Consider the following 26,992-nt stretch of genomic DNA (forward strand, 5'->3'; position numbering starts at 1 on the left):
AAGAGTTGTTCACTTATACGAATTACAGCGTGCCAGGGAAGCAGAGTGAATTATCCCAACGATCCCACAGTCTGGAGGAAGTGCACAGAAAAGGGCACAGAGCAGACACCTCGACAAACACAGATGAGTTCAAGGACACAGTGGGGCGGCTTCTCTTAGGGTTCTCATCTCTGAAAGAGAAGCGGCCAGAAAACCTCGGAAATGGCAGCATCTTTGGTGCTGGCGTCGGGCTCATCAACACCATCCTTCACACAGTGTCCAGCCCTCAGGGTCTAGCCAGTGCCTGGCGCTTAGCAGATGCTCAATAAATATTTTGAAGAAAATTCATGAGTGGATGAAAGCATAGCTTAGCACATGAGGGAACGTTTACATTCACGAAACCTTTGGGGGATGAATGAGTCAAGCCTAGGGAACTGTTGATGACCCGTCTTCTTTCCCTTTCTCTCCTGAACTTCTAGTGCTTTCATCATAATTTTCCTATTTCCTCATTGGGCAGCTTTTCTTGTAATCATAGACTTCATTTTTTGGAGTGACTTTAGATTTACAGAAAAATGGAGAAGATAGCACAGAGAGTTCCCATACAACCCCTCACCTGCTTCCCCCAGTATTAACATCCTGCATCAGTGTGGTACATTTGTTATCATCAGTGAACCAACATGGATACGTTATTGTTAGCTAAATACTTTATACCTGTTTCCTCGGTTTTTATCTAGTGTCTTTTTCTGCTCCGGGACACCAGGTTACCTTTAGTCGTCATGCCTCCTTAAGCTCCTCTTGGCTGAGACAGTTTCTCAGATTTGCCTTGTTTTTGATGACCATGACCGTTTCTGAGGAGTACTGGTCACATATTTTATAGGCTGCCCCTCTAGTGGAGTACGCAGTATTTGTCTCACGATTTAGACCGAGATGGTGGGTTTGGGAAGGATGCCCACCGAGGTAAAGCGCCTTTCTCATCACATCAGGTGTACATGCGATCGATATGACTCATCACCGGTGATGATGACCTTGACCACCTGGCTGAGATTGTGTTTGTCGAGTTTCTCCACGGCAAACTTACTGTTGCCTGCCCCTCGCTTTCCAGACTGTGCTCTTTGGAATCAAGTCACTATGTGCAGCCCTCACTTAGGAGTGGGGAGTTACGTGCCTCCCAGATAATTTTTAAGTGCTTGAGGATTGTCCCTGTGGAACAGACAGCCCTTGTCTTTACTTTCTCAGGTGATACAACACATAGTGAAGTTAGGAAGTGAGGCCGAGCTGTGAGTTCCTGGAGAGACGGGATCTTGCTCTGCTGCCTCTGCTTGCCCCCAGTACGGCTCCTTTCACAGTGCCGGTCACCTCTTAGATGCTGAGTACAGCTTCTCTTACGGGTCACGAAATCCAGGAAATGGATCTTCATTCCTTGCCCCGAGTTGATGAGATGGGCTGACTCACCAGCAAGCCTCCCAAGACAACCCCAGGTGCAGGTAGTGAGACCAGCACCGTTCATCACACAGTCTGCACAGAGCATCTTGCAGGTCACAGGTCTCATCTTTCTTGTGATCTGCAAGTATTCACTGTGCATCCCCAGTGTGTCGGGCACGCTGCAGTCAGAAGGAAGGTGAAATAGGCAAACTCTAGATGAGCTGGATTAGTTTCTATGGCTGCGGTAACAAATGACCACAATCTAGAGGCTGAAGACAACAGCCATTTACTCTCTCATGGTTTCCATTGGTCAGAAGTCCGGGCACAAGGTCTCGGCTGGGCTCTCTACTTAGGGTCTCACAGGACCAAAATCAGGGGAGTCAGCAGGGCTGAGTTCCTTTCTAGTGACCCGGGAAGAATCCACTTGCAAGCTTATTCAGGTTTGGGTAGAATTCAGTTCCTTGTGGCTGTAGGACTGAGGTCCCATTTCCTTCCTGGGGGTCAGCTGGGGGGTCACATTTTGTTCCTAGTGTTGGGGCCTGCATTCCCTCTCAAGCTCACCATGTGGCCCCCACCGTCTTCAAGCAACAGTGCATCAAGTCCTTCTCAGGCTTCCAGACCCTCTGACTTCCACGTCTCCCCCATCCCTTCTGAATTCCTCTTCTGCCTCTAATTTTAAAGGCTCATGTGATTACAGTGAGCCCACCCAGATAATCCAAAGTAATCGCCCCCTTTTAAGGTCAACTACTTAGTGACCTTAATTACTCCTGCCAAGTCCCTTTTGCTCTGAAAGAGAACATATTCACAGGCATGGTATCTCATGATATCACAGTCCCAGGGGTTAGGGCACGCAGTCCTCTAGGGGCCACAGTACTGCCAACCACCCCCCGTGCTTCTCCAACATGAGTATGCGTGGGGATCACCTGTAGAGCGTGTTAATGCGGATTCTGATTCAGTGGGCCTAGGAGGAGAGTCCGCATTTCTTGCAAGCTCCCGGGCAATACTGCTGCTGCTGGTCGATGGGGCACGTTTGTGTGGCAAGACTTTAGACCAAAGGAAACAAATTGCCAGTCCCCAGCCCAGGTCAAACCCAAGACAGAATTTCAATATATGAAACGTGTGGGTCTCAAAACAAAGGGAGCATCAGAAAACTTGTTAAAATATTGACTGGTGGGCCCCACCCCCAGCCCACCTGAGGCTGAAGTCTGGGATGGGACCTGCGGATCTGCAGTTCTAACGAGCTCCCAGGTGATGCTGATGCTGCTGGTCATAAGGTATCATCTTTGAGAGCAGAATCCCTTTTTCTGTCCAATAGGATTGCATCTCCTTAGGCACCTCTGTGGACCCCCTCTGAGGTAACATGGTGCCTTGCAGGATCAAAGGGTTGGGTTTTCTTTCCATAGGTTGAGCTGTGATCCCTCTCTTTCAGGAACACAGTGAAGCAGATTCAAGAATCAGAACTGCTAACATCATTAGTCCCAAACCTGTCTTTTAAAATGAAAAATAACATGTATTGTTTTTATGACCAAAGCAACACTTGTTTATGACAGAAAATATAGATAAAAAGAAAAGGGAAGACATCATCATCCCACCCAAACGGTAGCTACTCTTTTTCCAGACCTTTCTTTATACATCCAAATATATATGTAGCATTTTACTTCCAAAAATACATGGTACAAATTGTGTTGTAACCTACTTTTCTTAATATACTGTAAATGTCTAGCTATCTACCTCTGATTTTAGCCCCTAGTTTCAACCCCCTTCACCCAGTAAAAAGCATCCCAAAAAATGCTCTGATTCCTGAGCTTCCTTCCTGCACACCTGCAGTTGGAGGGAGATTAATGAACAGCACGGGCCCCAACCGGAAAGGAGGAGAGAACGTGAAAGGCGAAGGGCGATCAGAAACAGGCTCCCTGAGCAACAGGCTCCCTGAGTAGTTTTGCATCACAGAACTATTCCCCTCCCCACACACACTTTTTTTTGGAGGAAGTGATTCAGCTGAGCACTCCTGGATCTGGAAATGCCTCAGCGCCAGAATCAAATTCAGAAGAAAACCGAATCAGGAGCGTTTGTGTCTTGGTCATGGAGAGCACAGGAACAGGACCCACAGGGCTTCCTGCTGTGATTTTCGGGATAATGACCTGCTGCCAGAATTTCGGAGTATTAATAAAGGTGTGTTTAGGGTGAAAAACTTATCTTCCATCCTGTGAGCTACAAAACTTGTCTTCTAATGGATAGCAAAGAAATGATTGGAGCAAGAAAGGATTTAATTACAAATTAAACTTCCACCAATGAACCTGCTAGAAATAGTGGACAAACAGAGCAAGCAAATCCAGGGCCTGAGGGGCAAAGTGAACGTGTGATGTCAGGGGAATTTCTCTGAGAATCTGCAGTAAGTCTGTGGGCTCCTCTCGCCTGGGGGGAGGAACCCATTGTTACAGCACAGCTTGGATGAGTGCACAGCCCCCAGCAGTGTGAGCCGTTCTTTCCTTTCCACAGAACGAAGTGATCAGCCAGCAGCTGTGTGTCATCTTCACTCACTGCTACGGGCCCTACCCCATCCCCAAGCTCACAGAGATCAAACGGAAACAGACCTCGCGCCTGGGTAAGTGCTTCCCGGGTCCTGCCCTGCGCTGTTGCTTTGTGATTGGAGGGCAGGGAGCACGCAAACGCCATAAAAGAAGGTGGGAGTGTTGGAGGGCAAACGAGGTGGAGACTGGAGTGAGGTAGGTGGGGATCGGGATGTCACCTTTGTTATGCGATTAAACTGTTTGGAGAACATACCTTGGGGGTGTGGACAAGGGAACTCGCCAAAATCTCATCCCTCCATTGAGTGCCTTTCTACTGCAAGTCACCGACAGGGACGGGCTGCCCAAGACCTTCTGAGCCCACGCACTTCCAGCAGCCAGGTAAATTCCCAGAGAAGGCTGAGCTGTGCATGCACGGCTGCTCTCCCCCAGCCTCCCCTCTAAGAAGTCCCTCCTCCCTGAGATGGAACAAGCTGGGGACAGTGACAGTGCTTTTCACCCTTCTTTGACCCTGGCATTGAGCTGGCCACAGCAAAGCCCCTCACCTACTCTCTCTCAAGCAATCCCTGGGCCACCGCAGGAGGCACACAGTGTCATCCTGGTCAAAGCTGAAGAAAGAGAGGCTCTCAGAGGCTGCAGCATCAGTTCAGGTGGAACTGGAGCTTGAACCCAGGTCCCCCCAAAGCCACAATTCCATCATTCTCCAGTCCGGTTTCTGGGGTTTTCCAGAAGAAACCTTTCCATCAGGCACTGATTTCATTTGGAAGATCCTGAGTCTGCTTGCAGCCTGGTTGATCAGCCTGGCAAGAAGGCAAACACCCAGCTGCCTTGAATCCTGAAGCATGAACCTTCTGTTGTGAGGGCCTCTCTCTCACTGCCTGGGGGTTATAAAATATTAAAGATAAAGGACTCCCTTTGCCGTGAAGGTTGGGGACTTTCCTACTTCCTGTTTCCTCTTCCCGTAAAGACCAGGAAACTTTGGAGAAATGGAAGCATCTGAAATATTCTACCCTTTAGCAAAACCCCTACTTTTGAAACAGGTGAGCTAGTTTAAATTAATGAAAAGGCTAAATTCATGAAACTGTTTTAAAGTATTTTTGTTCCTGTCATGAATAACCTGTTAATTTAAATGATACAACTTTTATGCTAAAATGAAAAACTTAGCAGTTGAATCCAAATTGTCTGGTTTTCTTTATGCCCATTCATGTAGGCAAACCAGAATGTACTAAAACTGCTGGTCGTTCTTACCTTGTAGAAAACAGGTGTTAATTAAAATATTATCAGGGCAACAAATTATAAAGATCAATCAAATTAACAGACTTTAGAGATTGAAGGTTACATTGCCAGGACATACCAATAATCTCTGACAGCTGGTGCCTTACAAGACACCCTTGTTAGAGCAAACATTTGCAAGGGCTGTTTCACTGATGCAGCATAAAATCTGCTTTCCTGTAGCTATAGGAGAGGAGGGAACATTTTTTTTCCTCCTGAACTTGCTGAGATTTCTTTCACCAGCGATTAAAAGGGCCTGGTTTTCAGCCCAAGCATCGGAATCCCAAGGGTTATTAGCACCAAGAGAATAAAGGCAGGCCTGAGAGGCTCAAAGCTCACAAGATGAAAGAAAAAGGACATAATTACTAATAAGTGGAATATGGAACAAATAGTGTTTTGCATCTTCAATACAGCATTTCAGGCTCAGATAACTAAAGGTGGCCAAATAGTAGTTCCTTAGGAATCTACTTGAAAGGAAAGATAAGAGTAGTGACAAAGGTTCCAAACTGGCATCTCTGTAGGGCCAGGCAGGTCATAAAAATGATTGAAATGAGTTTGGTGTAAGACAATAGGGGAGTGGTGGGGACTATGGCAAACTGGAGAGCACATGCCTTATTTTTTATAGTATGTTGTCCTCTTGCCCTCCCAGTGAATTCTGGGGGAGAATGGTAAAAAGAGCTAAAGGTAGGAGATATTAGCAATTTGGGAAGCAGGAGTGGGGGCTAGTTGGAAGTGGACAGTGGGAATGAGAGAGACCCAGAGGAGGGAGGCAGGTGGCTGAGAAGAGGGAGAAAGTCACTCCAACCTGTTAACGGTCTTTAAAGCAAGTGGAGAAGTGTTAGTCAACGCTGGGGCCTTCCCCTATAGCCTCTCTTCCCTTTACCTGGAGAGTTTTAGAAGTTTGGGTTTTGTTGTTTTTTTGTATTTTTGCGGTACGCGGGCCTCTCACTTCTGTGGCCTCTCCCATCGCGGAGCACAGGCTCCGGACGCGCAGGCTCAGCGGCCATGGCTCATGGGCCCAGCCGCTCCGCGGCATGTGGGATCTTCCCGGACCGGGGCACGCACGAACCGGGTCCCCTGCATCGGCAGGCGGACTCTCAACCACTGCGTCACCAGGGAAGCCCTTGTTGTATTTTTTTTTTAATAAAAAAATTTTTTTTTAAGATAGAGGGATTACAGGTGATTTTGACTTCTTAATGCTTTTTTTGATATGTTTTAAATTAAAACTTTTTTATTGGGAAGAGGTGAGGTGGCTGTAGGTACGGACAGAGAAATATGAGTGGAGGACATCCAGGACCACCCCCTGGGGCGAATCAGCCAGGAAGGCAAATTCTGGGTCCAAGTTACAGCAGGGCCTGGGCAAAATGGGGCCAGGCCAGGGGTCTGACTTAGAAGCCAGGTGGGGTGGAGCCGTGTAGGGGTGCACGGGAGTGTTGGTGGATTTTCCCAGTGAGACAGAAGGGCTGAGCTGAGGACAGACTGGCACCTTCTGTAGCCCCAGGAAAAATGGCCAACATGACAGGCAAATCGGAGGATCCCAGTGCTTAGCAATGCAGGCCCTGGAGGCAGAATGTCTAGGTTCACATCCTGGCCTCTCCACCTGCCATTTGCTTGACCAAGTCACTGTGACTCCTGGCGTCTGTGTCCCCAGCTGCACACCTGACAGCCGTCCCTTTCTCCCAGGACTGAATGAGTTTACACGTGTAAGTGGCAGCTCAGCAAGTACTAGAGTACTCGTTGTACAAGTAGTTATACAACTTCTTTATTCTTGGAGTTGAGGGCAGGGGCCTGGCTCGTTTGCCTCTGACCCTGAGAAAAGGGCTTGGATTTCGGATCGCCTGGAACGCAGCGGCAAGGGGACAGCTCTTCAGAAGCACTTCTCACCAGCCGGAGGGCGCCGAGCTTGAGGAGGAGCGAGGTGGGGGGGTGACTTCCTTGGAGGTCAGTGAGGTGGATGGTCACCTTCCACACCTGACAGTCATCTGAACTCGGGCTGAGGGCGAGGCTTCTAAGGGGAAATGCTACTCTTAGTCGCGAGTAAGCTATGAAGGTTTCCTACGAGAAACTGAATTTCAGTGATTTGAGTGTTCCTTTAACTGATTCTGTCTCCTGTTTGGTCACTTTCTCTCCAATGAGTATTTTATCGCCATAGCCTCCCTGTCAGCTCTTACGGGCACTTTTCCAAAAGGGGAATCCAAACCTCACCCTTCTCTCCTCTAAAGCTACCCTCTCTCCCTTTCCTGTTCCAGATCCTCATTTCCTTAACAATAAAGAAATGTCAGATGTTACCTTTCTGGTAGAAGGAAGACCATTTTATGCCCACAAAGTGCTGTTATTTACAGCCTCTCCAAGGTATGTGTCATCAATTTTGAAAGCACTGAATTACGAGGGTGGCTATTACTGTTCTCTGAAATTCAATTCGGGTGGTATCGTCACTGAACTGGCAGGTTTTCTTCTCAAAATCAAGGATCCAAGAGTACAGGGCATTTGTATACCGTGTTCAGGCAGCATGATTCACAAAGACAAAAGGGGGAAGCCACCCAGGAGTCCATCAGTGGAGGAATGAATTAAAAAATACCTAGTGTATACATGTTGTTCAGCCTTAAAAAGGAAGGCAGTTTTGACACATGCTACAATATGAATGAACTTGGGAACATTCTGTGAAGTGAAATACGCTCGTCACAAAAAGACAACTACTGTATGTTTCCATTTATATGAACCTAGAGTAATCAGCTTCACAGAGACAGCAAGTAGAGGGGTGGGGATGGTGGAGCTGGAGAGGGGAATGGGGAGTTGTTTAACGGGGACAGGGTAAGTCCTGGAGACTGATTGCACAGCGATGTGAGCACACTTCACGTGAACATTACACTTAAGAGTGGTTAATACAGTAAATTTTATGTTACATGTTTAACCACAATTCGGAAAAAGAGTACAGGGCTGACACTAGCATAATCAGCAGCCTGATGATGTGGCTTAGACAGGGCACCGTTCCTCTAGGCAGACGGGGCACATATCGGGCAAAGAGCTTCGTGAGCAGAGCGTGGATTGGATTGTAGCTCCCTCAGCCAGGTGTCCTCATGCGGCCTGAAAGCTCATACACAGAAGCCTTGAAAGGCCTGCTCTCCAAATATCAGGGAACTTTGACATAAGCCACCCAAAACACAGAGGTCCTGAACCTTACTTTTCCCTGACTCTGGAGTGACAGTAGTATAACACCGTCCCTGCTAGCTCTGCTACAGCCCTTGCTTCTCCTTTTGATTTGAGTAGAGATAGAGTTGACCATTTAGAACTGCATTTTCCCGGGACCTGAACAGGGATCGGTGAAGGTGGGCAGAGAAGCAAGTGATGCTGAATGAGGAGAAGGCAGGCTGCCAGGGGGTGAGCAGAGGGTAAGGACACTGGGATCCAGAAACGGAACCCACTTCCAGGTCACTAATGAAGCTGTGTGGCCAACACTCCCTGGGTTCCTAAAAGCCTCCTGGCATCTCCGGTGTCCCCCCAAAACCTAATACCCCAAATGTCTGCTTTGCCACTGCAAGAAAAATACACTGTCCCTTGCAAGGTTCTCGGTTGTGACACCATAGAAGAACTAGATCAGTATTGTACCAATGTTATTTTCTTAGTTTCAACAAAGGTACCATGGCTGTGTAGGATGTAACATCGGGGGAAGCTGGGTGAAGGGCATCCTGGAAGTCTCTGTATGATGTTTGCAACTCTTCTGTAAATCTAAAATTATTTCAGATTTAAAGTTTAATTTATAAAAAGAGACACAGCTTAGCTTATTTCTAAATGTATTGAGTATCCATGTGTTCCACTGACTGCATCTCTACCCACAAGGAGCTTAGTTTAGTCAGTGGCAGGAAAATGCACCTCAAACCCCAGACAGAAGATCACCCACATGGGGAGATGGTTAGGTAATCCACAGATGTTGATTAAATACCTACAGTGCATCAGGTCCAGCCTGGCATAGGCTCTGAGGAGGCAGCAGAGGCAGAAATGGCAGAAGTCCCTGCCCTCTTGGAGCAAAGGTTGTGTGGGAGGCGGGGGGGAAGAGGGAGGTGGAGAGCTCCGTGGGCGCCTGAGGAGCTTGAGGCCTGAATCAGGAAGGACTCCAGGAAGAAGGCAGCCTTTGTGATGGGCCCTACAAGGTGGACGGGGTTTTAAAAGACATTTGTTCTTTTCCAATCACCTGTTTGAGAAATAATTTAACAGTTCCAAACACTTTTTAACTTTAGAGTTTTAGTTTTAACTTCAGATTGAATTATGGTATCATATCAGAAGGGGGAGCATTATGTTAAACCATCTATGGATATGTCATTGTATTTCAGAGTGGGAGGGGATACAAGACATTACGTGTTCTGTCATCAGAGAGCTGAGTCTCTTGCAAGCTGTTGATGTCTTTCTGAGTCTTCTTATCTCCCTCTTTATGTTCCTCCTCAGGTTCAAAGCCCTCCTCTCTAACAAACCAACAAATGACAACACCTGCATAGAGATCGGATACGTGAAGTACCCCATCTTTCAGGTAAGCCCCTGCTGTGGCCTGGAACCCTGCCGGTAGGTGCAGGGCACCGGTGGGTCCCTCCAACCCTCCACCTGTGGATGAGCCACTGTACTGAGTCATCAGCTCCTGCACTCTTGGCCCCCATCCGCACACTGCCCCTCCCACTTACCATCCATTCATGCCCACAGCATTAACTGAGCACCTACTATGTGCCCGACACTGTGTTGGGACCTGGAGACACAAGGATAAAGGACATTCTTCTCCTGGGGACTCACAGTCCAGAGGAGGTAACTCTGAGTTACAGTATAAAGTGGGCTGTGCATGAGAGAGGGGTGAACCAACAAGCTACGGCGACTCAGACCCGGGAGACTGGGGAAGGCCCCTGGATGAGGCGTCGCTGAAATATTGCAGGCTGAGGAGAAGCTGGCAAACCGTGGGGAGGCTTAGGGCTTAAGAAAGGGAATTGGAACATTCTAGGCAGAGAACAGCAGGTATGAAGTCCCCAAAGGCGGTTGAACCCAGTGTGATCAGGAACCAGTGGACTTCAGGGAATCCAGGGTCATTTTAACATTGGTCTGAACCTAATGTAAATAGGAAAGGAAGGTTTGTCAGAGGCCGGATGACATTGCCATGTCTCCCTGCATTTGAAATCAATACCGTTTGGTTTATGGGGCGCCTCTAAGGGGGCACAGTAGCTTTCTTCCCTTTTCCTCCATTCTTCATGCCTGATTCTTTTTTTTTTTTTTCTTGTTTTTAGTGGTGTCTTTGTCTGGTTTTGGTATCAGGCTAATGGTGGCTTCATAGAATGTCTTCGGGAGTGTTCCTTCCTCTTCAATCTTTTGGAAGAGTTTGAGAAGAATTGGTATAAGTTCTTCTCTGTACGTTTGGTAGAATTTGCCTGTGAAGCCATCTGGCCCTGGATTTCATGCCTGATTCATAAATCCAGCCTTGGCAATGACATTCTCGCCACTAGGAGAAATTCTCGCCGCTAGGAGAAATTCACACCCCCATCTGGCCTTGCAGCCCTATCTCTGAAGCTCTGAGTCTCACTGGGGGCATGGAGGCTGGTGGGCTGCTTATGTACAGCAGGGGGCCTACCGGGGAGACTGTGGCCCCTCCGTGCTGTCTTCCCACAGCCAGGGTTAGTCGGCCAATGTGGGTGGTCTGGGGATGGAGTTTATAGGATTCTGAACAGGATCTGTTTCCTCTGGTTCAGTTCTGGAAGGACAGCCCTGGGGAAATGTGGGTAAGACTCAGGCTGGCCCTCGGGAGGCTCACATTCCAAGAGGGTTGAGGAGACCACTCAGACATAAGCAGGAGGCAAGCACGGCCGTAACCAGGGTCATAGGGCGGAGGTCCTGATCTGGGCTTTGAAGGACAGAGCTGCGTTTCAGGATCTAAATGCTACCTTCCCCAGTTTAAACAGCTGCATTCCCCTGTTTGAAACCATTGTCCCTCGTGTGACCTTGAACAAATTACCCAGACTATCTGAGCCTCAGCTTCCTCATCTGGTGAATAGGAGAGAGAGGGTATTCCAGAGGGAGAAACAGCATAAACAAAGGCACGGAAGTGGGAAATCGCGGTGTGTATTTGAGGGAAAGTGATAATAGTCCATTCGGCTGTGTCTTAAGGTATACTGGAGATCGAAAAGATGCATTGGAACCACATACTATAAGCCAAGTGTGGCTGGTCAGATGATGGTTCTTCCCTCCACTGGTGATTGACCCTGGTTCCCCAGATCCTGTGATTCAGAGGGCTGCCAGGAAGCCCCCATGACCTCACACTAAAGCCCTAAAGCCCACTGAGGTGTCAGTATTTCCACCATTAGAGATGCATTCCTTTGGTTATGTTGAAACTTCGAAATAAAGAATCCTTATGGAATAACCATGCACAAGACACTGTCTTCTCTGAGCCTCATTTTCCCCATTTTTAACTCCAACTATGAATGAGGCACTGACCTTTGCTTGCATGTGGTTATCTGGATTAATCTTGCCACTTTTAGAGGTGGGGAAACTGAGACCCAGAGAACTTAGTGCTGGTCAGTGACAGAGCCATTATTTGCACCCAGTCTGGTCCAAAGAGGAACAATAATAAGAGCAGCTCCCATTTCATGTGCTCCAGCTACGTGCAGGGCTCGAAACCAGTGGTTCTCAACCTCAGCTGAGCAGTGGAATCATTTGAGGAACTTTGACGATCCCCAGTGTCCAGGCTGTAAATCAGAATCTGGGCTGCGGCCCAGGCATCAGCATTTTGAAGTATCCACCCTCTGCCATCATCCAGAGGCGTGTGCAGCCAAGGTGGAGAACCAGTGCTCTAAGCTACAGTGGTTCTCGAAATTTAGGAGGCGTCAGAAACTCCAGGGGAAGTGCTGGGGGGGTGAAGGGAGTTGCTTGTTAAGATGCAGAAAACTCTCTAAGGTACAGATTCCTGGGCCCCGCCCCCCAGAGTTCCTGATTCTGTAGGCCTGGGGTGGGGCCCGAGAATTCACGTTTCTTACAAGATCCCAGGTAATGTTGATGCTGCTGCAGGGAGCCACTCCGAGCACCACTGCCCCACATCGTCTCATTCAGTCCTCCCAGCTCCCCCTCCAGGTGGCTCTTCTCCCACCCAGCAGACAAGGTAGAGGAAGTGGCCCGAGCTCCCACGGCTCATCACAGCCAAGCTGAGCTTCAGACCCAGGCCTGGCTGACTCCCAGACCTGACCTCTTAACTGCCTCCCTGCTCTGGGGCCTTGGGTCCTCCCTAAAAATCGCCCAGCCCGGAGGAAAGGTCCATTAGCATTTGGAGCATGAGCCAGATGCTGGAAACCACGTGCCCCCCAGCTCTCCAAGTGCTCATGGAGGGAGCACGTACGCCATCAAGCATGGGACTAATTGGGGAGGTTCTTGTCATCCGAACCCGGCCTGTAGTAGGCACTCAATAAATGTGTGCTGTGGGAGCTGGTTAAATGAGACACCTACGTGGAAAGGCACAGCCCCAGAGGAATCGTAGGCCTGTAATTGCTTTTGGCTGGATTAGGCTTCCCGGCCACATTAGCCTCCAGTTACTGTAATGGGCAGAGAAGATTGAGCAGGCCCTGGGGACTCTTCCATGTGCCTGCCCCTTCCCCATAAAAGAAGAAAAGCCTCATTTGTGGCTCAAAATAGGCCAAGTAGGGCTGAATCTGACCCAGAAGGAGGCTCCCAGGGGCCTGCTCACTTCACTTCCCTGCTGAACAGAAGAATTTTAGTAAATGAGGCAGCTTTGAGTTTCCTCCCTGCAAGAATATTTAACATCATACACGGGCAAGAGCCCCATGCAGCTGAGGCTGCACCTGGGAGCAGGGCCTCCACGAGGCTGTGGACGCCGTTTACATCCTGCTTCATGCAGGCGGACCGCTGCCAAGAAAAACAACTCCATAAACAGGCCCTTTGGCCTAATAAGGGTCCATTCCGCCCCCTTGCGGGAAAGGCTTGTGCTGGCCGAGTCTGAAGGTGACATGGCTCAGCCCAGTTTAAATTCCATGAGCCCCAGGTTCTCCATCCATGCTCTTGAAAGAAGCATTTCAAGTCAACAACCCAACCGTGAGGAAATGAGATAACATGCTTTGTAACTGGAGCGGCCCTGTGTTCAGGACAGTTATTATTATGGCTCTTACCGTTATTATTGTTGGTTTGGCCTTTATAAAAGAGAGATGCTAGGGGAATAAATGGATTTTAATAAAGCAAATGTCCCAGCATTCACCGATGTGGTGTTTTAGATGCTTATGACCCATCAGGTTTGGGGGGGCGGGGCGGGTAAATAACGCTACGATATCATTTCACAAAGCCTCAGCCATCACCATTAAAGCACCGCCATCTCTGCAACAGGCAGGTGGCCAGACTCAAATGCAAAAGAGGAAGGGCAGGCACTGGGGAGGCAGAGATGGACGAGACCCAGTCTGTGCCCTCAGACTCCAGCGGGAAGTAACACTGCAGTCACGCGTGATGGGCTGCCCGGCACGGGGTGGGAGGCAGCTGAGAGATCTGAGCAGATCTGAGGAGGCTTCACAGAGGTGACCACTGAGCTAGATCCCGAAGGAGGGGCCAGAGATCAACAGGTGGAGAAGAAGGGAAGGGCATCCAAGCAGAGGGAACAGCGTGGGCAAAAGCAGAGGAGTGAAAGAGACGGTGGTGGTAGGTTCTGATCAAGGCAAATGGTTGGGAGCGGTCAGAGTGAAAAAGGCAGATGTTATCAAGGTTAGGAGGCGAGAAGGGCAGAGTGGCAGGTGAGATCTGAAAAAGTAAACTGAGCCATAGTAGCCGTATTCATAACAGCAGAAAAGTGGAAACAACCCAAATGTCCATCGGCTGATGAATGGATACACAAAATGTGGTACATCCACACAACGGGATATAGTTCAGCAATAGAAAAGAGGAGAAAGTGATACATGTGACAGCAGGGTGAACCTTGAAAACATTCACACTAAGTGACAGAAGCCAGACACAAAAGAGCACATGCTGTATGATTCCGTCTGTATGAAATGTCCGGAACAGGCAAATCACAGTGGTTGTCAGCACAAGTAGGAAATGGGAGAGACTACTGGTGGGCGTGGGGTTTTTCCTGGGGGTGTTGAAAATGTTCTAAAATTAGATTGTGGTGATGGTTGCACAACATTGTGAATATTCTAAAAACCATTGAACTGTATACTTTAGATCAAAGCATTTTGTGTCATATGAACTCTATTTCAATACAACTAAATAATATATACATGTTTTTTGAACAATTACTGTTTTACTGAAGTATAGTTGATTTACAATGTTGCGTTTGTTTCTGGTGTACAACAAAGTGATTCAGTTATACATATTCTTTTTCATATTCTTTTCCATTATGGTTTATTACAGGATATTGAATATAGTTCCCTGTGCTATACAGTAGGACCTTGTTGTTTATCTATTTTATATATAGTAGTGTGTATATGTTGATCCCAAGCTCCTAATTTATCCCTCCCCCTCCCCCTTCCCCCTTTGGTAACCATAAGTTTGTTTTCTATGTCTGTGAGTCTGCTTCTGTTTCGTAAATAAGTTCATTTGTGTCATTTTAGATTCCACTTATAAGTGATATATGGTATTTGTCTTTCTCTGACTTAACTTCACTTAGTATGATAATCTCTAGGCCCACCCATGTTGCTGCAAATGGCATTATTTCATTCTTTTTGTGGCTGAGTAATATACCACATCTTCTTTGTCTATTCATCTGTCAGTGGACATTTAGGTTGTTTCCATGTCTTGACTATTGTAAATAGTGCTGCTGTGAGCATTGGGGTGCATGTATCTTCTCGAATTAGAGTTTTCTCTGGATATATGCCCAGGAGTGGGATTGCTGGGTCATATGGTAGTTCTATTTTTAGTTTTTTAAGGAACCTCCATACTGTTCTCCATAGTGCCTGCACCAATTTACATTCCCACCAACAGTGTAGGAGGGTTCCCTTCCTCCACACCCTCTCCAGCATTTATTGTTTGTAGATTTTTTAATAATGGCCATTCTGACCTGTGTGAGGTGACACCTCCTTATAGTTTTGATTTGCATTTCTCTAATATTTAGCAGTATGTGCCTATTGGCCATCTGTATGTCTTCTTTGGAGAAATGTCTGTTTTAGTCTTCTGCCCAGTTTTTGGTTGGGTTGTCTTTTTTTGTTATTGAGTTATATGAGCTGAAAAATGATTACTTTAAACACACATGCAAAAAGTAGATTGAGATCAGTCACAAAGGATGTTAAATGGCCTGAGTAAGAAAGTGGCAGCACATGGCAGAAGCACTCCTGGAAGAAGATTTTTCAACTGCAGAGAAAATTGAAGAGCTAACATTTATTGAGTTCTTGCCATGCACCTGCCAGGCCCCTGTTAGGCCTGTTACATATATTAACTCATTTAATCCTGATCACAACTCCATGACGTAGGTCATATTATCCCCACTTTACAGATGATGAAACTGAGGCACAGAGAGCCAAACTTAATTCAGGTCACCCAGCTTTTAAGTGGCAGAGGCAGATCAGAAGCTGAGGCAGCCCAGCTCCAGGTTCCTTGCTCCTAACCACTGTTCTATATTAGTCACAGACTCTCAGAGCCTGAAGGGACCATAGAGGGCAGCCCAGTCCAAGCACCTCATTTTATAGGCGCCCCAAAATGGAATGTAACAGTCTACAGATTTTTCCAACACACCTTTATTAAGCCCAGGCAGGTAAAGTCAGCGTGTCATACAGGCAGGCAGAAAACATTAGAGAGTAGTGGAGACAGTAGCCAACTGGGAAGGATACACACCCCCTAAAAACTTTACACTCAGCTCCATGGGAGGTGGTGACAGCCAATACTAACACATCCTTAGGCTTCATTCTACTTGAGGGACACCAGTCTGCAAAGCTCTGGGACCCTGCACACCATCCCGCATCCTGAGTCCCATGTACAAAGCCTGGCTTGGACAGTTCACACCATCAATGAAACGTTGAGACCCTGGACCCCTGATGTCAAGTTATAATAAGCAGGTGGTTTCACCGTGGCTCAGTCACCCTCTGGAACTTAAACAAGAGGTTTCTAGTCAAACCGGGCCATGTTCCCAGGGGGACTGCCGCTGGTGTAGGGTCTTTCAGCCACACCACGTGTGCTGCAGTTCTGGGCAGCTCGATGGGGTGGGAGGTAGGAGGACAACCCGTGATTATCGCTCATAGATGGGGGAAAGCCATCCTGGAGAGCAGAGCTTAGAACTGTTTAATTTGGCCCTGAGGATGAACCACAGGGAGACAGATGGCAGCACGTGTAAGGAAAACTATTCAGCCTATGAAACGTTTAAAGGGAGCTTCTCCTGAAAGGCAGTGATCCGGCGGGAATGGCCGCCCTTAAACAGGGGTGTCATACAGGGACTCAGAACCAGCCTGAGGGTTTGAGTGGATGGCTTCAAGATGACTGTGTCTGTGTGCCATTGACACTTTGCTCACTGTGTTCTGTCTTCCAGCTGGTCATGCAGTACCTCTACTACGGTGGCCCAGAGTCGCTTCTCATTAAAAACAATGAGATCATGGAGGTAAGGAATCCGCTGTGTCATTGAGTGGGTGGCACGCACGGGCGGTGTCTGGGGGGAGGCTGTGCTGGGTCTTCACTTGGATGCAGGCTTTGGGGTCCTGCCTGCCTCCTTAGATCTCCTAGGGGCTTCTCATCAGAGCCCCTCCCCTGGAAGCCTGGGGCGCTGGGTGCGCTAGTCTGATCCCTTTCAATAGCAACTGAGTGAAGCTGAGTGAAGCCCAATTTTAACTGGCTTTGGCGGGTGGAGGAAAGGAAATTTACTGAAGAGTCTGAGGCTAGCGCTAGCTTCAGGCACAGCTGGGGCTCAAATAGCATCATCAGGAACTATCTTTGACGACTTCTCCCTTGTCATTTGTAAGAGAAATATATGGTCTGAAAGCATTCCTCAAATCTCAGCACGTCCACTGAGGCAGAAGCCAAGCACCAGTTACAAAGCTCTCCTGGCCTCACTCAGGCCCCTCATTCCTGCAGCTCCCTGGCTCTCCCTGTCTCCTGTCCACCTCTCGTAACTCTGCCTCTTCTGCCCTCCCTGCTCCTTCCTAGAAGTGGAACTCGTGTCAAAGCTGGTAGCTTTGAACCAGAAGCCAAAATCACTTTGATATTCCTGAGCGAGAGAGCCAGGAGCCCATTCAGGTGCCTGAAGTCCAGGGTGGCTGATGAGAGATGCAGAACACTATGAGTTGTTCAAGAGGTGACACCACATGGTGGTTCAGACATGGGCTCTGGGCCAGACTGGGTTCAGATCCAGGCTCTACCCCTTCTGAGCTGTGTGATCTTGGAGCAGTAATTTAACCTCTCTGATCCTCAGTTTCCCAACCTGTAGAATGGGGATAACAATATCTACCCCATTGGGTTTTGAAGATCTTAAGAGTTTCTATTTGTAAGGTGCTTACTACAGTGCCTGGCTTGTGTCACAGGGGCTGTGTGTTCACTGGGGGCCATTTATCCTTTTGTTCTTACTCTGTGAAACCTTCTGTGGTCACTCCCCCGCCCCCCAAAGTTACTCTCCTGTCTCTCTGGACAGCTCCTCTGACTCGTCACAACCTCAGGACTAAACTACACTCTGAGGACTCAGACTCTTTTGTAAACCTTTTTAAAAATTATTTTCAAATTGAAATAATGAACATACATTTCAATCATGTAGGTAATACAGAAGAGCTTTACAGTACATAAAAAGCACCTCACCCAGCCACCCCCCACCCCATCCTCCCAGTCCTTTCCCCAAAGGCAATCCCTTTGAACTCTTGCTTCAGCCCTTTCTTCCCCAGAGCCTCTGTTCAGCATCTTCCACGGCCAGGTGCCGTGCTCAGGGCTGGAATACAGCAGCTATGCAAAGGGACAGAGATGCCTGCCCTCCTGGTCTCTGGAGAGGGCGACAGGCATGACATCATGTCTGGTGTGAGAAGGGCTGTGAGGAAAACTCAGACAAGGTAGGGGGGCCAGATCGTGATGGAGGGAGGAGTCCTGAGGTGACATGTGTGTGGAGACATGCATAAATGGAGGGAGTGAGCCACATTGATACCCACCTTGCGGAATAAGAGCGTCACCCTTATTTCTGGATGTAACAACTTTAGGCATTTCTGCTTGACCTCTTGCTGTAATAAATGTAAATTTGATTCACTTCGACCCCACCCCTCCCCCCTGCCATCTTCCCCTGCAGTTGAATTCTGTCACTGAGTCTTTAGTCCTCTCATGCCAGCAACAGCTCTAGTGTAACCTTCCGGCTTTAGAGTGATGTCCGACACTTTATTCCCGGTGCCTTCACCTTGGGTACCACTGTGGGAGGTGAAGAGTTTTCTCACCATGGGCGTTGCTTTCCTTCCACCTCCCAACCTCTAACAGGCTCTTTTCATGGTTTTCAGCTTCTGTCTGCGGCTAAATTTTTCCAGCTGGAGGCTTTGCAGCGACACTGTGAGATTATCTGCGCAAAGAGCATCAATACCGACAACTGTGTGGATATTTACAACCACGCCAAGGTAATCGATCCCGTTCTCGCTTCCCGAGCGCCCCCCGTGCCCTGACGCGGGAGAGGCTTCCTTTGCACACACTCTGAGTCCGGGTAGAGCGCGGATGCTGGGCCTGTGCATTTAGGCCAGCCGTCATCACTCCTCCCAAGGTCTGCTTCCTGCTTAGAAGAGGTGTCTTTCCCTTCATCCGCCCCTCCAGAACACAGTGAAAGCAAGCAAGCAGAAGTTTCAAAAGCAGTCATTCTCAAACTGTGGCATACGTATGAGTCACATCGCAGACTCTGATTCAGCAGGCTCTGGGGTGGGCGCTGGTCCTGCGTTTCTAACAGGCTCCCAGGTGAAGCCTCTGCAGCTGGTCTAGGCCACACCTTGAGCAGCAAGCTTCTCGAACAGTGGTTCTCCAAGTGTTGTCTCCAATCCAGCAGCATCAGTATCAACCAGAAACTTGTCAGGAATGTAAATTGTAGGCCCCACCCAGACCTGCTGAATCAGAAACTTTGTGAGTGAGGTCTGGCCGTCTATGGCTTCCCAGACCCTCCAGGTGATTCGGGGGTGTTCACAGGTGAGAACCATTATGCTAGAACTGAGGTTCCCAATGCTGGCTGCACGGTAGAATCACCTGGGCACTCACTTAAAATCCCCATGCCTGGGGCTTCCCTGGTGGCGCAGTGGTTGAGAGTCCGCCTGCCGATGCAGGGGACACGGGTTCGTGCCCCGGTCAGGGAGGATCCCACATGCTGCGGAGCGGCTGGGCCCGTGAGCCATGGCCGCTGAGCCTGCGCGTCCGGAGGCTGTGCTCCGCAACGGGAGAGGCCACAACAGTGAGAGGCCCGCGTACCGCAAAAAAAAAAAAAAAAAAAAAAATTCCCCATGCCTGGGACCTATCACAGACCAATTCATCAATCTCTGGGGGTGGAGCCTGGAAAAAAGGTATTTTTTTCATAGCTTCCTGGGTGATTCTCAGATGTGCCAAGATTGAGAACAGGCTGTCAACCCTAGAGAAGTCCAAGGATTCCTCCTACTCAGGTGGCCCCAACACCTGGGGAGACATTTGGAATCTCGGTGTGGCCCTTCACCCCAAAGATCTCTGCAGGGAAGCCCAGGAATCTGTATTTTTAACAGGCTTCCAGGGCAACCTTTGTGATTTCAGCCCTAAGGCCAGTCTTCACTCCAGTTTCTGGAGTAAAATCAGTGAACCACCGATTTCATCCAATTCACTTCACAAGCGGGGATACCGGGACCAAGAGAATTAAAATCGTGTGTCCAGGTGCCACTTCATTTTGGTTCATGCGCTCAGGACAGGGGGATTAGCATCTGCTGGGAAGAAACAGTGAAATAAATTAAGATCAGGAGTTAATTTAAAACAAAGCACTCTTCTTTGGTATAACTGGAGCTCAGCACACATGCCTCCCACATCCACGGTTGTAGAGTGACAACTGATGTGAATAATGGTTACCCTGCTCGTTGTGAAAACACAGGTTGCGTTTGAGATGTTATTTTCTGTTTTACACCAACATTCCCTGAGTCCTTTCCAGGTGCAGGCCTCTGTGCTTAAAGCTTTGTTGCATTACCTTTTTAAATCCTCACCACAACCCTTTCATTAGTCCCATGTTATAATAAGGAAACTGAGGCACAGAGAGGTGAAGTAACTTGCTTAAGGTCACACAGCTATTACAGAGATTTTTTTCCATTGTGGTAGAACATACGTAATGTGAAACTTACCATCTTAACCGTTTCTAAGTGTACACTTCAGCGGTATTACGTACATTCGCATTGTTGTGCAACCATCACTGCCATCCATCTCCAGAATTTTTCATCTTCCCAAACTGAAAATCGATACCCATTACACACTAACTCCCCATTCCCGCCTCCTCCCCAGCCCTGGCCACCATCATTCTACTTTCTCTCTCTGTGAGTTTGCTCTAGGTACCTCATATAAATGGAATCATATGGTATTTGTCTGGCTTATTTTTGAGGCTGGCTTCTTTCAGTTAGCACAGTGTCCTCAGGGTTCATCCATGTTGTAGTGTGTGTCAGAATTTCATTTCTTTTTCAGGCTGAATGATATTCCATTGCATGTATGTACCGCATTGTGTTTATCCATTCATCCATCAGTGGATACCTGGGTTGCATCCACCTTTTGGCTCTTGTGAATAATGCTGCTATGAACAGGGGTGTGCAAATATCTGTTCCAGTCCCTTCTTTCAGTTCTTTGGGATATTTGCTCAGAATGTAAACCTGGATTTGCCTCACTCCAAAGCACAGGTTCTTCCTTGTGTTTATTGTCTGGCCTAATAAATGTTCAAAATATTTGCAATAATCCTTGCAATAATCCTCAAAAAAGATTTTCTGATTGCTCATCAGTAAATCAAAAGGTTCAGTCAGGCTACTGTCTACCCACACACACTGGATGTTTGGGTTAAGTAAGGGTTTTACCAAAATCTGGTTTCTTGGGACACAGCAAAAAAAATTTTTTTTTAAATCTTGAACTGGTTACTTTGCAAAAAGTAACCAGAGAAACTGGTTACTGGCATCCAGAGAAATGGCATCCAGAGAAACTCTCTACCCAGGAAGGGGCCCAATTAGTCTCACGGTCCTCTGCCCCCTCCCCTGGCCATTGGACACCCAGACTGCCCTGTGAACCCCACATCCACAGTGGCTTTGCTGTGGCCTATCTCCTTGGCAGCAAGGCCTGCGTTCCACAGTCCCATTTTAATAACTTCAGGCTCCTTGGCAGGCAGCTTCTGTAGCTCTCTTTTTATTTAATAACACACCGGATGCAACGTGAGCCCGGGCTGGGAATACATTAGTGCTACAGGCTTGGAACACCTATGGCAAAGAACTGCCTCTTTCATGGATGTGCCTCTGCAGCCAGAGCTTGGTCTTTTGCAGACGCCAGCCTCTGTCTACCCTCCCAGGCCTCATCCTGGAATGTTTCCAAGGTCAACGCCTGCCCTTCCTGACACTTGCATGGAGAACGGGACAATGCCAGCACCCCTTGCCCTTTCTATGTGCCGCTTCCCCTGTGCTGTGGATCCTGCAGCTCCCGCTAATGATAACCTGCCACGTGGATTCTGTTACTGCCAGATTGTGCTGCATGCTGAGGCTAGTTTAGTAAAAGAGACAGAAAAGAAACCAATACTCGGTTTGGAACCCCAGGAAATGCAGGCGTTGAGATACTAACAGCCATGCTTCAAATGTCAACAAGTTCTTGGCAACATTACCTCTGTTCTGCACCTAACCATTGGAGACAGCTGTGGAGTTTTCCAGCCCAGAGGAGAAGCCTAGCCCATAAATGCATGGCTTCCTCATCTTTCTTTTGCTAGCAAAGCTGTCCCGAACTATTCAGTCATGAAGAAGAGGCCCTGGAGCTTCTGATGGCCCTTTCAGGGTGTCTTTCAACTTGAGAATAAGGACAAGCTGGTTCATCAGATTGAATCTAAGCTAACGCAGTAAGCTCAACGGGGCACTGTGATGGGAAGAACACGTGTTTGGAAACCAAGGGATTCATTCCCTAGTGTTTATTGTGAGCCCACTGTTTACCAGGAAGTGTATATACATCTGAATAAGAAATTAGTAAGATATGGTCTCTGCACTTGAAAAAGGTACTGTCTAGGACAGGGGTCAGCACACTTCTTCTATGAAGGTCCAGATAAGTATTTTCACAGAGGCCATGCTGTCACTTTGATCCTACTCAATTCTGCCATTGTAGTGAAAAGCAGCCAGAGACAATATGTAAATGAATGGATGTGGCGTCTCCCAATAAAACTTTATTTACAAAAACAGGTGGTGGGCCAGATGTGGCCCACAGGCCTGTAGTTTGTCAACCATTGGTCTAGAAGGTGAGAGGTCTGGTCCCAGTTCTGTCTGTAATTAGCTGTGTAAAGGTAGGCAAGCATCTGATATATACTCACCATTCAATAAATATCACCAAATATAAATGTAAGTACTTATTGTGCTTATTCTTCTCCAATTACACTAACTTGTGATGAGAGACACCCCTATACAAAGCAAGTGGCTAGGTGTGGTAAGGGGTGTCCACAGAATCAGAGATAGTCAACTCTGAGCCTTAGTTTCCCCACAGGTACAATGAGGCCTTTTCTCTGTGACTCTAAAAGGAGGGTTCATTTTGAAAGAATGAAAGCATTCCTAAGAACTCTTCCAGCTCCAGGATGCTGTGCGTCTCTGTGAACATTTGTGTGATAACAATCCTGCCCACCTGATAAAGCTCACCAGGCCCCCTAAGCCTCTCAGAGACCACAGAATTACCTGGTGTGTCCGTGTCCTGAATGCACAGAGCATGGTACCCTCCAGTTCACACCCCCTCATTTTGTAGCTTGGGAAACTGTGGCCCAGAGAAGTGATTTGACTTGCCCAAAGTTGCACATGATTTTTATGAAGATAGGTCATTGACTCAGTGAATTGGCACATGGTGTCAGTGAGTTCGAGGTACAGGCTTGGGGGAGTTCCCTAGTGGCCTAGTGGTTAGGATTCCAGGCTTTCACTGCCGTGGCCTGGATTCAGTCCCTGGTCGGAGAACTGAGATCCCGCAAGCCATGTGATGCAGCCAAAAAATAATAATAATAGTTTTAAAAAAAAGAAAAAAAGGTTACAGGCTTGTTCCTTCTATGGGCCAGTTAGCTGAACTAGGTTCCATAGATACAGTCAACTCCTCTTATCCCAACCTAGGCACCTAGTTTGTCCACGTGGGTCCCTGGATTTAAATGAGTGAGATGAGGGTAATAATTATGAATAGTTTACATTTAGCATGCCAGCTAACATTGAGTGAGCACTGACTACAATGAGCCATTGTTCTGAATGTGCCATGTATTATCTCATTTAATGCCAGCGACAGCTTATTAGGTAGGTATTATTATCTTCCCCCATTTTAGGGACAGGAATATGGAGGCACAGAGAGATTAAATAACTTGCCCAGCAGCAGATGGCTGGAGGTGGCGAAGTCTGGATTAAAAACTCATGCAGGTTCCAAAGCTCCCTCCCTTAGCTCCCTTCCTAACCTGCATCCCCTAAGTGTGACAGATGACAACTCTGCCATCAGCTATGTTCCATTCAATCCCCTCAACAGGTCTATGATGCAAATGACATAGTTCCCATTTTGAAAATGAGGAACCTAAAGCCAGAGGCCAAGTGACCCAGCCCTGGTCACATATTCAGAAAAGTGGGGGAGCCTCAACTTGAATCCAGGTGTCCCGCTCATTCCACCATCGCCCTGTTGGCGCTGCCTCATCGTAATTCCACCATCCCACATGGGGCAGCTTAAAGTGCATCTCTGGCTTAAGGACAGCATATTGGGGAGTTCAGAATGGTAAATTCCACATTTAGATAATTTAGATAATTTAGCATCTAAATAAAGCAGCAGGATATCATCTCAGGGAACATTTAACTACTGAGCGTCCAGCTCATTGCAAAAGAGAGACTTACAGGCTTTGAAAACTGTAGAAAAGGTCTGAATACGGACACAGCGGACCTCGTATGCACATTTGCTTCTGCATCTCAAACAGCACACTTCCACCAAGCACACTTCCACCAAGCACGCTTCCAAGGTTGAATGGTATCAGGCCGGAGGCAGTGCATCCTAATGGTTAAACACACAGCCTTCAGGACTTGAGTTACCAGGGTTCAGCTCCTGGTTCTGTCCTTGACATGTGTGAATTGTTGTCAGCTACTCCCTTGTCTCACTTTCCTCATCTATAAATCGAAGGTGGTAATAGTACCTGCCTCAAGGAAATTTGAGGACTTTGAGATGATGCACGTGAAGTGCCTGGCACGGTGCTCAGCACATGATATGCTGTCACTCAGTGTTTGCTGCTGGCGTCACTACTCAGAATTAACTGTTCATTCATACATTCAACAAATCCATATTGTGGCTACTGTCTACCAAGCCTTCTTCTTGGGCTTGTAAAGTGAGGCAGGTCAATGTCATCCCTTCCGTATTGGTTTAGTCTGTCAGGAGCTATGTCTCTTGATCGGTTTCTCAACCTTGGCACTACTGACAAAGTGAGCTGCGTAATTCTCTGCCAGGGGGTCTGTCCTCTGCATGGTGGGGTAGTTAGTGGCATCCCTGGCTTCTGCCCACTAGATGCCAGTAGTACACGCTCCACCCCTGCCCCCGAGTTGTGACAACCAAAAATGTGTCCAGACTTCCAGATGTCGCCTGAGAGACAAAATCACCCCTGGTCGAGAACCACTGCCCTAAATACAGGGGGTAGGTAGGCAGTGCCCACTCATAGGATGGTTGTGAGAATTAAGTGAGCTAATGGATACTTGTAAAGAGATTAGAACTGTGTCTGCAACTCCGTCAGTGCCCCAGTTATCTGTAGTGGAGCAAAGAGACTCAAAACCCAGTGTTAGTGCATGAGTTGACAGCATGGGTGGGCTCTTCTGGTCTCAGCCAGCCTTGCTTCTGAGGTCAGCTGGCCGGTCGGCTGTGGCTGGCTGTGCTGATCCTGGCTGGGCTCTGTCGCTGTCGGGTCAGTTTCATGTGGTTGTTGAAGCTGCAAGCAGGCTAGCTCAGGCTTGTTTTTGAGGCAGAGGCAGGGTTCTGAGAGAGAGCACAGAAGCACACATGGCCACTTGAAGCCAGCTCAGAGCTGGCAACTCTCACTTCAACCACGTTCTCTTGGCCTGAGCAACTCACAAGGCCAAGGCAGGGAGAAATGGACTCAGCCCTTTGATGGGAGGAGCTGCAAAGTCACATACCCTGGGTGAGAATACAGCAAAGGATGCAGAATCGGGGCCACTGTCGCAGTCTACTTTAACAGGTGTTCGCCATCAACACGTGTGAAAACAGGTGCTTTCAGAAACATAACCATCTCCTGCTTCTTCTCCACTCTCCACAGTTTCTTGGAGTCATGGAGCTCTCAGCATATTGCGAAGGCTACTTTCTCAAAAACATGATGGTCCTCATCGAAAACGAAGCATTCAAGCAGCTCCTATATGACAAAAATGGCGAAGGGACGGGCCAGGATGTGCTCCAGGACTTACAGAGGACGTTGGCCATCAGGATTCAGTCAATCCACTTGTCATCTTCCAAAGGTTCTGTTGTATGAAACGTCCAGTCCAAAGAATGTTCCCCGGGGACTTGCCAGTTCTGCTGATGCATTGGCTTCACACAAACATACGAGTCTCACCTGGCGTCTGTTTTTGGCTGGGCCAAGGAGCTGCTTTTCCTGCCTCAGCTGCTCTTGAATAAGCAAATGCAGCTCTCATGAGCTCCTGTTGAGAAACAAAGGACATGCCACTGGCCTGCAGGTCAGATTACAGCTGGATCCAGAGCTAGAAGGCCAACGTGGGGCAGCCAAGCTGACCTCACCTGAAAGCACCCCTGGGGCAGTTGAACACCCCTTGCCAGGGACCACTGTCCAGCAGATAGACTGAGAACTAAAGGTCGTTCAGGTTCCAGGTTGACAGTTGGAGAACTTCACTGCACCGACCCTGAAAAGCATTATATTTATTACACATTACCTTAGTAGCTGCAATTCCGCAAGAGTTAAACCATGGTAGCAAATTGGTGAGACTGTTACCAATGACGAAGACATCATTTGGCATATTTTTAGGGGTGGGAACTTTTTAAAATGTTCATTAAAAAAAAAAACCCCAAAACAGGGTAGCCTTGTAGTTTAAAATATATTTCTAAAAGCTTAACAGTTCATTTTCAACTGGATTGTGTTTAGGGATCTGTGTTTTGAGATTTCTTTTTTTAAAGATACAGTTGCAGGTCTACACTGTATAAACATGCATCTGAGAAGATATTACTATATTCTGCACAAGGTGAAATAATAACCTTGCCTTAGTGATCATGGTTACCCAAAAGAGCTGCACTGCCAATAATTAACTCAATAGTTGAAAAAAACCTGCATGCTAATCGTGATTTCGGGGTGAGAATAAATTCCCCCCACATAAAAAAAAAAAAAACATGCATTTGCATGGGCCTGAACCTGTAAAATGTTATGTTTGTGCTTCATTTTTGCCAAGGTAAAAATGTCCCATCACTTCTTGCTAAAAGTCCATTTGGTGAAACTAACATATCCATTTCCTTTCCTAGTTAGGAATGATGCTGGGATGCTTTTGCAGAAATGTGTTCATAGATGATGCTGCATAGGGGATGGGGGGGGCACGTCAGAGAATTTACTATTAACCCCAGAGTTTCCTCTGTATTCTCAGAAGATGTTCATAGTTTGTTACTAGCCAGAGGATATGACTATGTTAGATTATTTTTAAAGATGAAACATGTATGATAGGATGGATTCTTTCTGTATTCTGAGAGTG

General features: G+C 47.7%; 1 protein-coding gene across 2 annotated transcripts in view; it reads left to right on the forward strand.

Moving 5' to 3' along the window:
• Positions 1 to 26,638, forward strand: part of ABTB3 (ankyrin repeat and BTB domain containing 3) — a 305,219-nt gene extending 278,581 nt beyond the window's left edge. For both annotated transcript variants that reach the window (XM_060023901.1, XM_060023902.1), the window contains 6 exons: positions 3,901 to 4,006; positions 7,451 to 7,553; positions 9,642 to 9,723; positions 16,669 to 16,737; positions 18,599 to 18,712; positions 25,564 to 26,638. In XM_060023901.1, coding sequence (XP_059879884.1) covers positions 3,901 to 4,006; positions 7,451 to 7,553; positions 9,642 to 9,723; positions 16,669 to 16,737; positions 18,599 to 18,712; positions 25,564 to 25,773 — 684 coding nt within the window. In that variant the 3' untranslated portion in view covers positions 25,774 to 26,638. The remainder of the gene's footprint in view (positions 1 to 3,900; positions 4,007 to 7,450; positions 7,554 to 9,641; positions 9,724 to 16,668; positions 16,738 to 18,598; positions 18,713 to 25,563) is intronic.
• The last annotated feature ends 354 nt before the right edge of the window (positions 26,639 to 26,992 follow it).

Source organism: Delphinus delphis, chromosome 11 (assembly GCF_949987515.2).
Source record: "Delphinus delphis chromosome 11, mDelDel1.2, whole genome shotgun sequence".
Lineage (NCBI taxonomy): Eukaryota > Metazoa > Chordata > Mammalia > Artiodactyla > Delphinidae > Delphinus > Delphinus delphis.